Here is a 13,260-nt window from a genome sequence, read left to right as displayed (position 1 = left end):
TATGATATTTGTGAGGAAACAGTATTACTTGACATTTACCATAGTCCAATATTCACTGTAGCCATTATATGTATCTTTTGACGATTTGAAAACCTAAAAATTATAAAGCTTTGCAACGCGAAACGATTGAATAATTTGGAGAGTTCTGTTGTTGTCGTTTAAATTTACGAAACTACGAAGATTGCTTATATAAGGTATAAAATACTTTAACTGTCTATGTTAGCGTTTCCAATCGCCAAAATCGCCTATAAAATTGCCATAGGCGATTGAATCTTCCAGCTGGCGATTAAAGTTTAAAATGTGAATGAAAATGGCGATTGCAAAAAACCCTGATATTTCTCTATAAGTATATTATATTCCCTACTTTTAAAGAGAACTCGGTACCGATTTCCACATGTAATCGCCATAAAAGCTCCAGGTGGTAATAGATAGTCCATTGATAAGAGATAACCGGATGCCGGTATCGTATATTCAAGCCACATAACACAGTCATGTATGCTGACAGATGCATCACGGGAAATTTTCGGGTAACTTTCCAGTCGCCAAACTGTGATATTTAACGTCCAATCGGTTACGAGAATGTTTATGGAGGCGGAGTTATATAGCAATTATTATTTTTGATTGACGTCGGTCACAGAGTAAGCGTTTATTGCAGGTGAATGAATCACAGTTGTAGCATTACTACGTGATATAAAACCGGTAAATAAAGCAGTACATTAAAGGCGGTTTCGGGCATCATCATCACACCTATTTACTGTACTGTAAACAATCATTTATTATGAGAAGTAAATTGCAATTGGTGAGCAGTGTAAAATTACTTACGGCGAGTAAGTTGTGAAAAACAAAACCCGTTAATAATTTGATGCGGTAACAAATTAAATCCAGTGCATGTATATTTTATCATGTCTATTTGTAGAACTGATTTACACCGTTTTCTACAGCCACGTGATAATAACTATTCACCATGCATTAATACCGGTATGCCATGTAAAACCCGTGTTATAAGAAAGAGCGCGAAATTATTGCTGTCGTCTGCAATGCCAAGTTCTACGCATGCAAAGCATGCTTTTTTAAAAACAGACGATGTGTAACTAAATATAGCCTAGCCACATGCAGTATTTAAGACTTACAAATTTACCGGTACGTTTCAATAAATTATATATTGCAACTATGGAAAAATATGTCAATTCAAGAATACATTGCAGTAAATGTATTTTTCAAGAATCAAGAAGCACCAGACTACGGCAAAAATTATTGGGAGAAGGGGGGTGGCGAATAAGAGTTACGCAAGACCCACCCAATCAAAGACCGGGGCATATCTGAAAGTTCTAACATTGTATACTGTTTATGCCAGTGCATGAAAATAAATATAAATGAAAAATAAAATAAAAATAAAATTATTTGATTTCAGGTAACAAATAATTTATTTAAATGTGACTTCATTGATAATTTAATAGAGTCATTGTTGATACCTATAGATTCATGATAATGATTATTTCGTTCATTGAGCAAATAAGGTTATAATGTGGGTCGTTATCGTAGTGCTGAAATTTGGCTACTAATTTATTTTCCTTAGCGCCAACCTAGACTGTGTATACCCGGCGGAATAGCCGAGAGGGCTAATGCGTTTTTACTTCAGACTAACTCCAGGACTCCGGTGATCACTGGTTCAAGCCTTGGAACAGGCCACTTTTTTTTCCTTTTTTTAATTTTATTCTTGATTTTTTACTGGAGCTTTTAAAGGTGCCTTTTCACAGATTTTGGCATTTTTTAACTTATTCATTAAATGCTTTATATCGATAAATGTAAACATTGGATCGTAAAAGCTCCAGTAAAAAATCAAGAATAGAATTAAAAAAAGGAAAAGAACATTGCCCGGCCCAGGTTTCGAACCAGTGACCCCTGGAGTCCTGCCAGAGTCCTGAAGTAAAAACGCTTTAGCCTACTGAGCTATTCCGCCAAGTACACTTACTAGACGTATTTTATACCTTATATAAGCAATCATCGTAGTTTCACAAAATTTAACGACAAAAACTGAACTCTCCAAATTATTCAATCGTTTCGCGTTGCAACGCTTTATAATTTTTAGGTTTTAAAATCGTCAAAAGATGCATATAATGGCTATACTAGACCATGGTAAATGTTTAGTATTACTGTTTCCTTACAAATATCATAACTAAAACGAAAATTTGCGAATCTGAAACAACTTTTTTCAATTTTGTCAATTTACCAAAGCGTGAAAAGATCCCTTTAAGATCCAATGTTTACATTTATTTATATAAAGCATTTAATGACAAACTTCAACATATGCCAAAATCTGTGAAAAGGCCACTTTAAAATCAATTTGATATGGAGAATTGGACACAGGAGGATTCTCAGCCATAAGTTGCCCCATTTACAGGTCATGCAAAGTTGAACATTCAAAAGAAAAGTCTGGAGCTTTTAGTCTTCTTGAAATTGTTCATACATGATGCATTGATTAATTGCCTTGTGCTGGCTACAAATAACTATGCTTAAGCAAAGTTAAATGGCCCATTATAAAAACAATACTCAAGAATGATCAAATGGGAAGAAGTAACCTAGCTAGCACTGGCAATGAATATGGGGCTCATTTTGGATTGGAAAGCTCTGCTGTAAAATGAGATTTTAGATGATTTTTTAATTTAAAACAAATATTTGTAACAACATATGAATTTGATATAATGTTGAATTGCATAAAATCAACAAGGAAGTAAAAAGATTCAGAACAATACTGGTTTGTTACAATTGAAGTTTATTTGATACACCTGTTCAGGAAAAATAATTAAAAGTACCATCATTATCAACAATGAATGAGAAATAAGAAAAATGGAGGTTTTATACACTTAACATGCAGTGTTTTTTTTAATGGCAATTTTGGGGCCGATATTCGGCCCCATTCCCCTCCAAAAATAGTATATATTTTCCCCCATTTTTTTTAAATCCCCTCCAAAAGTAAAAAAACAAAAAAAAAATTATTTTTTTTAGAAACAACTGCCTCATGATAGATATATCTCAAATTCATTTTATAAACATCTAACAAGGTATATAACTATAATTAATATGATTTTTTACAATTATAAAGAGTTATATTAAATTAGGTTTTCCCAAATCAGTGGACTTCATGAATTAAATTTTTTTCCAAAATGGCCAAGAAAAGGCCTGATGTATCTATATTGTGTCAATATTTTTTTATAAAAACATTCCAATTTGGCCCTTTTATTGATAAACAAGAGTTCCGCAGTCGGAGATGACCGCATTGAAGCCGGATTTTTGATTTAAATGACAGGAAAGTACCTTTCGTGTTTTTGTCAATGCAATACTTAAATTACTGAAATATTGTTCAAAGGTCAAAATGAAATGTAAGTACTTTTCAAGGCATGAGCAAACCTTGTGTAATGTTTTGAATGCATGCATATACATGAACAACAATAACATTTAAGGTCACTGTCAATTGAAAGACTTTAAAATGACCAGTTGTTCTCTTGACCAGTGGTCATCTGTTAGTCATGGCAAAGTCCAAGTCCAAGCATACGAAAGTTAAAACAACTTTTAATTTTTAACATTCAAGGTCACAGTGACCTTGACCTTCAATGACCTTAAAATGACCAATTGTCATCTACTAGTGCTGGCCAACCTTCATGTCCAGTTTGAAGACTGTAAGTCCAAGCATAAGAAAGTTATACCATGAAATAAGAATTTTAACATTTTTACATTCAAGGTCACGGTGACCTTGACCTTAAAATGACCAGTGGTCATCTACTAGTTCTGGCCAACCTTCATATCAAGTTTGAAGACTCTAGGTCTAAGCATACCAAAGTATTAACAACTTTAACATATTTACATCCAAGGTCACAGTGACCTCGACCTTCAAATGAATGACCTTGAAATGACCAGTGGTCATCTAAGTGTGCTTGCAAACCTTTACGTCAAGTTTGAGATTCTAGGTCCAAGCATACCAAAGTTACAACAATTTTAACATTTTAACATTTAAGTTCACAGTGACCTTGACCTTCAAATGAATGACATTGAAATGAATGACCTTGAAATGACCAGTGGTCATCTAAGTGTGCTTGCAAACCTTTACGTCAAGTTTGAGATTCTAGGTCCAAGCATACCAAAGTTATAACAATTTTAACATTTTAACATTGAAGGTCACAGTGACCTTGACCTTCAAATGAATGACATTGAAATGAGCAGTGGTGATCTTCTAGTACTGGCCAACCTTTATGTCAAGTTTGAAGACTCTAGGTACAAGCATACCAAAGTTATAATATGGAATAAGAACTTTAACATTTTTACCTACCAAAGTTATGAGAACTTTAACATTTTTACATTCAAGGTCACAGTGACCTTGACCTTAGAATGAATGACCTTGAAATGACTAGTGGTCATCTAAGTGTGCTTGCAAACCTTCATGTCAAGTTTGAAGACTCTATGTCCAAGCATACCAAAGTTATAACAATTTTAACATTTTAACATTTAAGGTCACAGTGACCTTGACCTTCAAATGAATGACATTGAAATGACCAGTGGTCATCTTCTAGTACTGGCCAATCTTTATTTCAAGTTTGAAGACTCTAGGTACAAGCATACCAAAGTTATAACATGAAATAAGAACATTTTTACATTCAAGGTCACAGTGACCTTGACCTTCAAATGAATGACCTTGAAATGTCCAGTGGTTACTTACTAGTTCTGGCCAACCTTCATGTCAAGTTTCAAGACTCTAGGTCCAAGCATACCAAAGTTATAACAACTTTAACATTTTTACATTCAAGGTCACAGTGACCTTGACCTTCAAATGAATGACCTTGAAATGTCCAGTGGTTACTTACTAGTTCTGGCCAACCTTCATGTCAAGTTTCAAGACTCTAGGTCCAAGCATACCAAAGTTATAACAACTTTTAACATTTTTATATTGAAGGTCACAGTGACCTTCACCTTCAAATGAATGACCTTGAAATGACCAGTGGTCATCTGTTAATCCTGGCCAACCTTCATGTCAAGTTTGAAGACTCTAGGTCCAAGCATACCAAAGTTATACCATGAAATAAGAACTTTAACATTTTTACATTCAAGGTCACAGTGACCTTGACCTTCAAATGAATGACCTTGAAATGACCAGTGGTTACTAACTAGTTATGGCCAACCTTCATGTCAAGTTTCAAGACTCTAGGTCCAAGCATACCAAAGTTATAACAACTTTAACATTTTTTATATTGAAGGTCACAGTGACCTTGACCTTCAAATGAATGACCTTGAAATGACCAGTGGTCATCTGTTAATCCTGGCCAACCTTCATGTCAAGTTTGAAGACTCTAGGTCCAAGCATACCAAAGTTATACCATGAAATAAGAACTTTAACATTTTCGAGCACGCCGCCACCCCGCCCGCCCGCCCGCCCCCCCCGCCCGCCCGACAACATCAATCTATAAGCCGAGATTTTTTCGAAAAAAATCCGGCTAAAAATGCTCAAATTCGCCATTTTATTGATTAAAAAAATCCCAATTAGACTCTAATTGGCTTGGTAAACTGATACTGTGCATGACGGCTGAACTGACTGAAACTAATGTTGAACAAATCATTGATATATATTTAAGAAAAAGAACAGAGACATTCAGCTGTGAATATTACATTCATTCATACATGTGTATTCATATAATAAATATCATTACATATAAAGGAATGACGTCTTAATTTTCCCCTTTTCCTAAAAAACGACGCGTTTTTCCCCTTTAGACGGGCCGCGCCACCATTCCCCTATAGGTGAAAAAAAACACTGACATGCCTTATTGTTTAAAACAAGTAAAGAGTTGATTGAACGCTGAACAGGAACCCCTTATCCCTTAAGTTTCCGCAAAATATACTTAAAACTAAGATCTATGACGCAAATGTACCATTTCTCCCAAAGATGTTACCAATTCTCCCTATTTTGGCTTTAGGGAGAAGTAACTTGGCCCTAAATTTTTAGCCTAGCTAGACCGCTGAGACTTCACGACGCGAATTTTCCCGATTTCAGGGTTTTTCGCGCACAATTTTCCCAATCGCCGTGAATTGGGCTGGTACAGGTACTTTTCCCAATTGGCCAAAAAAATCCCTGTAACCAGCCCTGAATTTGAATTTTAAAAACACTGCATCGTACAAAAATGTATACAATCTGCTTCTCAATTCTTTAAAATTCTAAAAACAAAAAATTCAAATCATTAGAAAACAGGAAATGTCATGCAGTACTAGAACAACTATGTTTCATCCCTCAATTGTGAAACATGGTCCCTTTCATGCCTTAATGGTTTTGTGTAACAAGACAGAGCAATTAACATGACAGCAGCTTTGCAAATTAGCATTATGCTCATTACAGTCCATGTAGTGTAATTTATATTAAAGGTATGTTTTCAGTGCACTTAATACCTAACTTCAGCTGCATAATTATGCGTGCAATAAGATCCAGTAATTTATGTAGGAAATTCAATATTTCCTATTTATTTTCGTTATTTTTTATATTGACTTTTAAACTGTTATGAAGCATGCTTTTATGCAACATAACAAATTAAGAAAATAATATTATTTAGAAAAGTTTGAATGTGACAATAACCAAATAATATTACCAGGTTTTTTTTTCCTTCTTTGTGACCCGCCGAAAATCGGCCCTTTCCCCTCCGATTTTTTGTTCCCCTCAGCTGGTAAATTTTCCACTAGATTTCATTTTCCCCTACAATTTTTATTTTTTTATTTTTTTTAAACCTTTAAATATATAGGTTCCAGATCCAGTGTAGAAAAGAGAAAAATATTGCATAATTTAATTTTCTGTTTCCTTGAATTTGTTTTAAAAACAGTAAACTATGCTTAATTGATTATTTAAGACTTTCCTTATTTTCCCCCAAATCCGGCGTTTCGTGTGATTTTTCCCCCAAAATCCGGCGTCTCGCGCGATTTTTTTCCCCTCAAAAAAGGCCAGGCCCTTTCCCCAAAATCAGATAAAAAACCCTGATATTACTCATTTTTGTGAATGTTGGATGAATCAAATTAAAACATGATTTCATGAGTGCATCCAACCAATTTGTTACTTTTCATAAATCCAATGCCCTTGAATGCAGCTTAAAAGCCAACTTTTCTCCTCCTGTATTGGACCAACTCATTAAAAAAACTGGGATATTGCACACCTGGGTATTGACAGTGTGGCAACACTTGTCCTATGAAATCAATATATTGCTTCAGAGGTGGGGACATGAATGGACAATGACAGTGTGACTCACAAAGCTGTGAAGATTTCCAACAGTTTGCAGTTGAACATTGGGTCAATGTGGGTTGTATCAGACTGTGTTGGAAGACAGCCACTGTTTTGGCCCAATTGGGAAATGTACCAGTACCAGCCCTATTGGGCAAAATTTTGCGCGAAAAACCATAAAATTGGGAAAATTCACGACCAGCAGCTGGGAAATCAATGTATTTTATGTTTGCTCACAAATTCTTTAAAATTGATAACTAAGTGTTGTCAAGTTATCAATATTACATGTACTAAGGTTCAAGCCATACAGCTGCATAGAGAAACTAACTCAATGTTGCATTTTATTTTATTTTTTTAAAGAAACCCCCAATTGGGATTATTTTTTTTTTACAGCAATTGGGAAATTTGTAATTTTCCAAATTGGGAAAGTGCCTTTTTCAGGTATTTTATAAAGAAGAAAAAACATCGCTGGAAGATCAACTTTAAAGCATGTTCTCAAGCTCAAAGAACAGATTTTACAGTAATTTAGAAGAACGTTCTTTGGGTTAACAGTGTGTCTAAAAATATCAGGGGACATCATAAAGAGCTTTTAATAAACACTGCATTATGGAAGAAACGATTTTCTCCCCAATTCTTTTCAATAAAATACTGTCATAAGTGCCCCTACCTTGTCTGGGTTTACCAAGTTTTGGCTAGATTTTAAGGGTAGAGCAATGCACGGAGTGGACTAGAACAATCAAAGAGGCCTGACTTTTTATAAACAACACCATAAAAAACCATCAGAAAGATTCTCAAAATAAAAGATGAATCTTAACTCTAAATCATAAGTGTTTCCCGATCTGTCACTTTAAATACACATACTTGAATAGTAATGAAAAATAAACACAATTTTAACATACGATAATGATAAAGAATTATTAGTCAAATTACATTTCTTTCATGTTTACATGCACTAGTCTACCCTGACATTGCAGAGAGCAAACTTAATTAAATCAACTTTATACAGTTAACCTATCAGTGTAATTACATGCATGTTCCTTTGTCTATCGAATGCTGCCATTGAACCACTTATTTATATGTGTTAGGAGCAGGGGTGGCGAAATCTAAAAAAACTATACTTGTCCACGGACAACCATTTAGGAAATTTAACTTGAACGTTGCTGAACTACACTTGTCTGTTAATGTTTATATAAATAATAAAAGCATTTATTGATTAATGTAAAATATATAATGTGGAATAAATCAAAATGAGTATAATTTTCTTGTTTTTGTTATTGTTGTATTTCCATGGTACATTCATTAGCAGTACATGTATATTATAAAATATATACAGACTTTCACAAACTTTTAATCTTGCAAAGCTAGTGTTATTTAAACATGTGTAACACATAAGTACATCGTAATGTTAACAAATTAAACTAGTCCATTCCAGTGTAAAGTCCACATTTAGTATCGGCCGAAAGGGGGAACTGTTTACATATTTTACATGCAGCAATTTTGTTATCATCAACTTGTTACCATGGAAAATCTTTTAGCCAAGTTTCTTGAAAAGTTCTGGTGCATTTGATTAGATCATATTTTGTGTCATAATCTTTTTACTTTTTTTTTTGGGGGGGGGGGGGGGGAGGTGAACTGCTCAAAGCCTCGGGTTTCTGCTCCGTTGTTGACGATTTCAAAAAAAATCTATCTTTACTGTTAAAGTCATCTGAAATCACAAGGTAGACCGTGTTTTGATTATCTTAGTTCGATACTTTTATTTCCGTCTGATTGTAAAAATAAAGAAACCAGTCTGTACACTGACAAACAATCGGACCGAAAGTTGAAAATGCGGCATGCTTCCGGTCTATTATAGAATAAGGGAGATCGGAGCGCAGGAGACTGCCCGTATTTTAGCTTGATTGCTCCGCAAATTGCACTTACAATGTAATCGCGTGTCAACATCTGGTTTTGTAAAACTTAATTACGGCTTAAATACAATGTATTGTTTTGTATTCGTCAACCCGACTGGTTGTCCACGGACAACTTAATTGTAAAAAATTAATTTCTTAGACAAGCAAATGTACCACTCGGGCAACTCGGACATTTGATTTTGCCACCCCTGAGGAGTGTTCTGTTTATTATAGTGGTGGTCATGAACATTATCGAAAGTACTTTTCAGTAATAAAACAAGATGCGTTTGTGAAACACAATGTCCCCCTATATGACGTTTGACCTTGGAGAATGATCTTGACCTTGTGAAGGATGACCTTGACCTTAACCTTTCACCACTCAAAATGTGCAGCTCCATGAGATACACATGCATGCCAAATATCAAGTTGCTATCTTCAATATTGCAAAAGTATTCATAAAATAAGCGATTTGGGCCACATATATTTGACCTCTGACCTTGAAGGATGACCTTGACCTTTCACCACTCAAAATGTGCAGCTCCATGAGATACACATGCATGCCAAATATCAAGTTGCTATCTTCAATATTGCAAAAGTATTTACAAAATAAGCGATTTGGGCCACATATATTTTACCTCTGACCTTGAAGGATGACCTTGACCTTTCACCACTCAAAATGTGCAGCTCCATGTGATACACATGCATGCCAAATATCAAGTTGCTATCTTCAATATTGCAAAAGTATTCATAAAATGAGCGATTTTGGCCACATATATTTGACCTCTGACCTTGAAGGATGACCTTGACCTTGACCTTTCACCACTCAAAATGTGCAGCTTCATGAGATACACATGCATGCCAAATATGAAGTTGCTATCTTCAGTATAGCACAAGTTATTGCAAAATGTTAAAGTTGGCGCAAACAGACCGACAGACCAACAGACAGACAGGGCAAAAACAATATGTCCCCCACTACTATAGTGGTGGACATAAAAAGCAGGCTTGGTGAAATTGCCGGTCCGCCGGTCCTGACCGGCAGATTTCAATTTGGTCCGGCAGGTTTAACAAGAATGTCGGTCCTGGTGACCGGCAAAATGTGAAATGATTGCAAACAAATCTTTTTTTTTCAAGTTGAAAATTCGAAGAGCAAATCGCTTACTACATCATGAAAATGAAATCGCTCGTTGTTTTGATGTTTGCTGTAGGTTTGTTACGAACAATTAGCAAATCCAACTTGTTACACAACACCTACTTTAAACTCGTTTGCAAAATCGCCAACTGCGTTCTAACAAAAAAGATCTTGATAGCTTTTACATATTTTTCGAGTAGGATAAGGACAATAAAATATGGTATCGTGATCAACACAACCATATGCATACGCCATTTTTCATAAGTGTAAAGAGTACAGTGCATTATGGGGCAGAGCTTTCATTGGACGAGCGAATTTAAATTTAGATTGAATGCAATACGATACATGTACAAAGAAATGTTTTTATTGCATCATATGCAGTGCCATGTAAAAAAACGTGCTTCCCGGGGACTTTCTGATACTGGTCAAAAATGAAAATGAATCTCTGTTAACAATTACACTGCGTTAGCATGTAAATAAATCGTCTTTTTTATTTAATTAATTACTAGTAAACGTTCTGAAAAATGAAATGCCTTAATCATTAAATGTCAGGTAACGTGTTTTGTACTGTGCGCAGTATATTTTAACAGCCGCTCCAAACTGCAATCATATTAAAGTAAGAATGTTTAAATCGTTTCGAATAACTTTAATTTGATAATTATTCGGCTTGCACATACGTTATTGAAATTATCGCACCGAACCGTTCTAATAGGGAATACATGTAATAAAAACTGACACGCGAATTTTTCACAACATGATTGACATTACACAACCGATTAACACCAATTAGCTGCCAGTGTAACCTCTAAGCGATTAAAATCAATTTAACGGCCGGTTGAATAAAGAGATCAAGATGTGATCGCTGCCATTTTTAAATTTTCTAGTTAAGTTGTTGTTGCTTTACGGTCTGGCTAAATTTTCTCCGGACCGGCACATTTTCTGAAATGCCTGTCCGGATGACCGGCAGATTTTTTCTAATTTCGCCATGCCTGAAAAAGTAGAATAATGTTGAATAATTTGGGGGAGCACAAAGTTTCCCTTCAATTACTCACAATGTGCCCCTGCTGAGATACATGTAGCATGTGTATTATTCTTATTGCGTTGGTAAATTATACTTAATATGCAATCCATTATCTAATAAGTCAGAAATATGTGGCTATATAAGTACATGTTACATAAGTAGCCTATTTTTCTTGTACGTTGAGCATATTAAGAGCTATACTGATTAATTTTTAAGCAAAGATGGTTTTTATTTCAGAAATTTCCAAAGTAACTGCGGTCTTATGGTCTATTCTAGAACAACACTCTACAAATTAATAAAATATTTAATTTGTTAATGTCACGCATTATTTAGTAAAAAGACGTTAGATGTACATTCTTTATTTTTTACTATTTACACAATTGCAATTGTAAGAGATTAAATAATTGTATTGTGCCCTTGCAATTTAAATTAAACGTTTATAAATTAATGAATTTTCTGATGACAAATGTATGCCCTTCCAAGCCCTTTTGAATCCTACATATACAACTAGTATAATGGTCAATAATATGTTGTTGTTTATTGTTAACAGCACTTTTCTCTTATGCAAATTAAGACATCAATCTTGTACATGTCCAACATAATATCATGAGTCACGGTCTGAGAAAACTGGGCTTAATGCATGTGTTTAAAGTGTCATCCCAGATTAGCCTGTGCAGTCCGCACAGGCTAATCAGGGACGACACTTTCCGCCTAAATTTGATTTTCGGTAAGGAGGGACTTCCTTGAAACTAATAATACAATAAAAACGGAAAGTGTTGTCCCTGATTAGCCTGTGAAGACTGCTCAGACCAATCTGGGACGACACTTTACGCACATGCATTAAGCCCAGTTTTCTCAGAACAAGACTCATATAATTTATTAATTGGTATAAGCTTCTTTTATGAAAGTGACACAGATGAAACGTTAGGGTTCATAGAATTAGATTTTGATTTTCGCTGAATTAGAAATGCTGTTCCTGTTTGTGACTTTGTTTAACACCCCATGGAAATGTGTGTTTCTATTCAAATCATGTTTGCATCAGGAATAAAACAATGTGCTGTTTCTATCAGTTTGTCTTGTCAATTCAGCCTCCGGTGTCAAAAGACAGTGACAGGAACTTCATTTACAAATAGTTAAAAACATTCCAATATAAAGAAAGCAGTTACAATGTATGGTTCATTAAACAATCCTTCAGTAGTTATTCCCACGAAATAATAATTAAATACGTGTTTGGGGAAAAATATATAATCGAAAATAAGACCCATTTAACGGGATGATTTTTACACTAACACCCGTTCTTCAATATGTGCAATTAGGAAATGAAATCCAGTCGTGTATTCCAATAATAATCCGGACAATTTTAGCACAACAATTTGCACCAAAACACTCGAACTTTAATCCATACGCTCAACGCTTCACTTACTTTCCTAATTCCTCTTTCAAATCGTAAATATCACTAAATTTTGTTGTACTATTCTGAACGGCCATGTTGAATCGTAAATATGGCCTTCTCGCAGTCTCACGCGTGGCTGACACTATGGCGAGATCTGTCAAAGAACACGTGGGTTTTGTTTATAAACAAACGTACTTAGGTGACAGATGGCGGGAATATTGGAAACTATTCATCGATGAAATTAAAGGTTGCTTTATTAATCAATTAGTGTCGAGATTTTTGCCTTCGGCATTATGTGTACAATTGAAAATATCGGAGACGGTGTTAATTACTGTTATCGTTGACGTATTGATTACTAAAAGTGATAATTATTTCAGTGCACATTCGCTCACCCGTTGAATTTGATGGGGCTCCAAAGCTCTCTCGCGTTTTTACTTCACTGGAATACAGTTTTGCATTAATGTACTGCCCTCGGACAAAGGCTACTCTGACTTCAGAGCTTTTGGTCATCAACATCAAAATTGACGGGCGATAATATATTCGGTTAAGCCGTCGCCCTCCATTCCAGATTTACCAAATTCT

At 35.0% G+C, this 13,260-nt stretch overlaps 1 protein-coding gene across 21 annotated transcripts in view; it reads right to left on the bottom strand.

Annotated features, from left to right (window-relative positions):
- The window catches only part of LOC127869086 (calcium/calmodulin-dependent protein kinase type II delta chain-like), a 211,181-nt gene extending 198,366 nt beyond the window's left edge, over window positions 1–12,815 (bottom strand). For all 21 annotated transcript variants that reach the window (XM_052411379.1, XM_052411382.1, XM_052411392.1 and 18 more), the window contains exon 1: window positions 12,709–12,815. In XM_052411379.1, coding sequence (XP_052267339.1) covers window positions 12,709–12,773 — 65 coding nt within the window. In that variant the 5' untranslated portion in view covers window positions 12,774–12,815. The remainder of the gene's footprint in view (window positions 1–12,708) is intronic.
- Window positions 12,816–13,260: the final 445 nt, after the last annotated feature.

Source organism: Dreissena polymorpha, chromosome 2 (assembly GCF_020536995.1).
Source record: "Dreissena polymorpha isolate Duluth1 chromosome 2, UMN_Dpol_1.0, whole genome shotgun sequence".
NCBI lineage: Eukaryota > Metazoa > Mollusca > Bivalvia > Myida > Dreissenidae > Dreissena > Dreissena polymorpha.
Note: the sequence above shows the minus strand (reverse complement) of the source record. Positions and strands in the feature narration are given on the sequence as shown.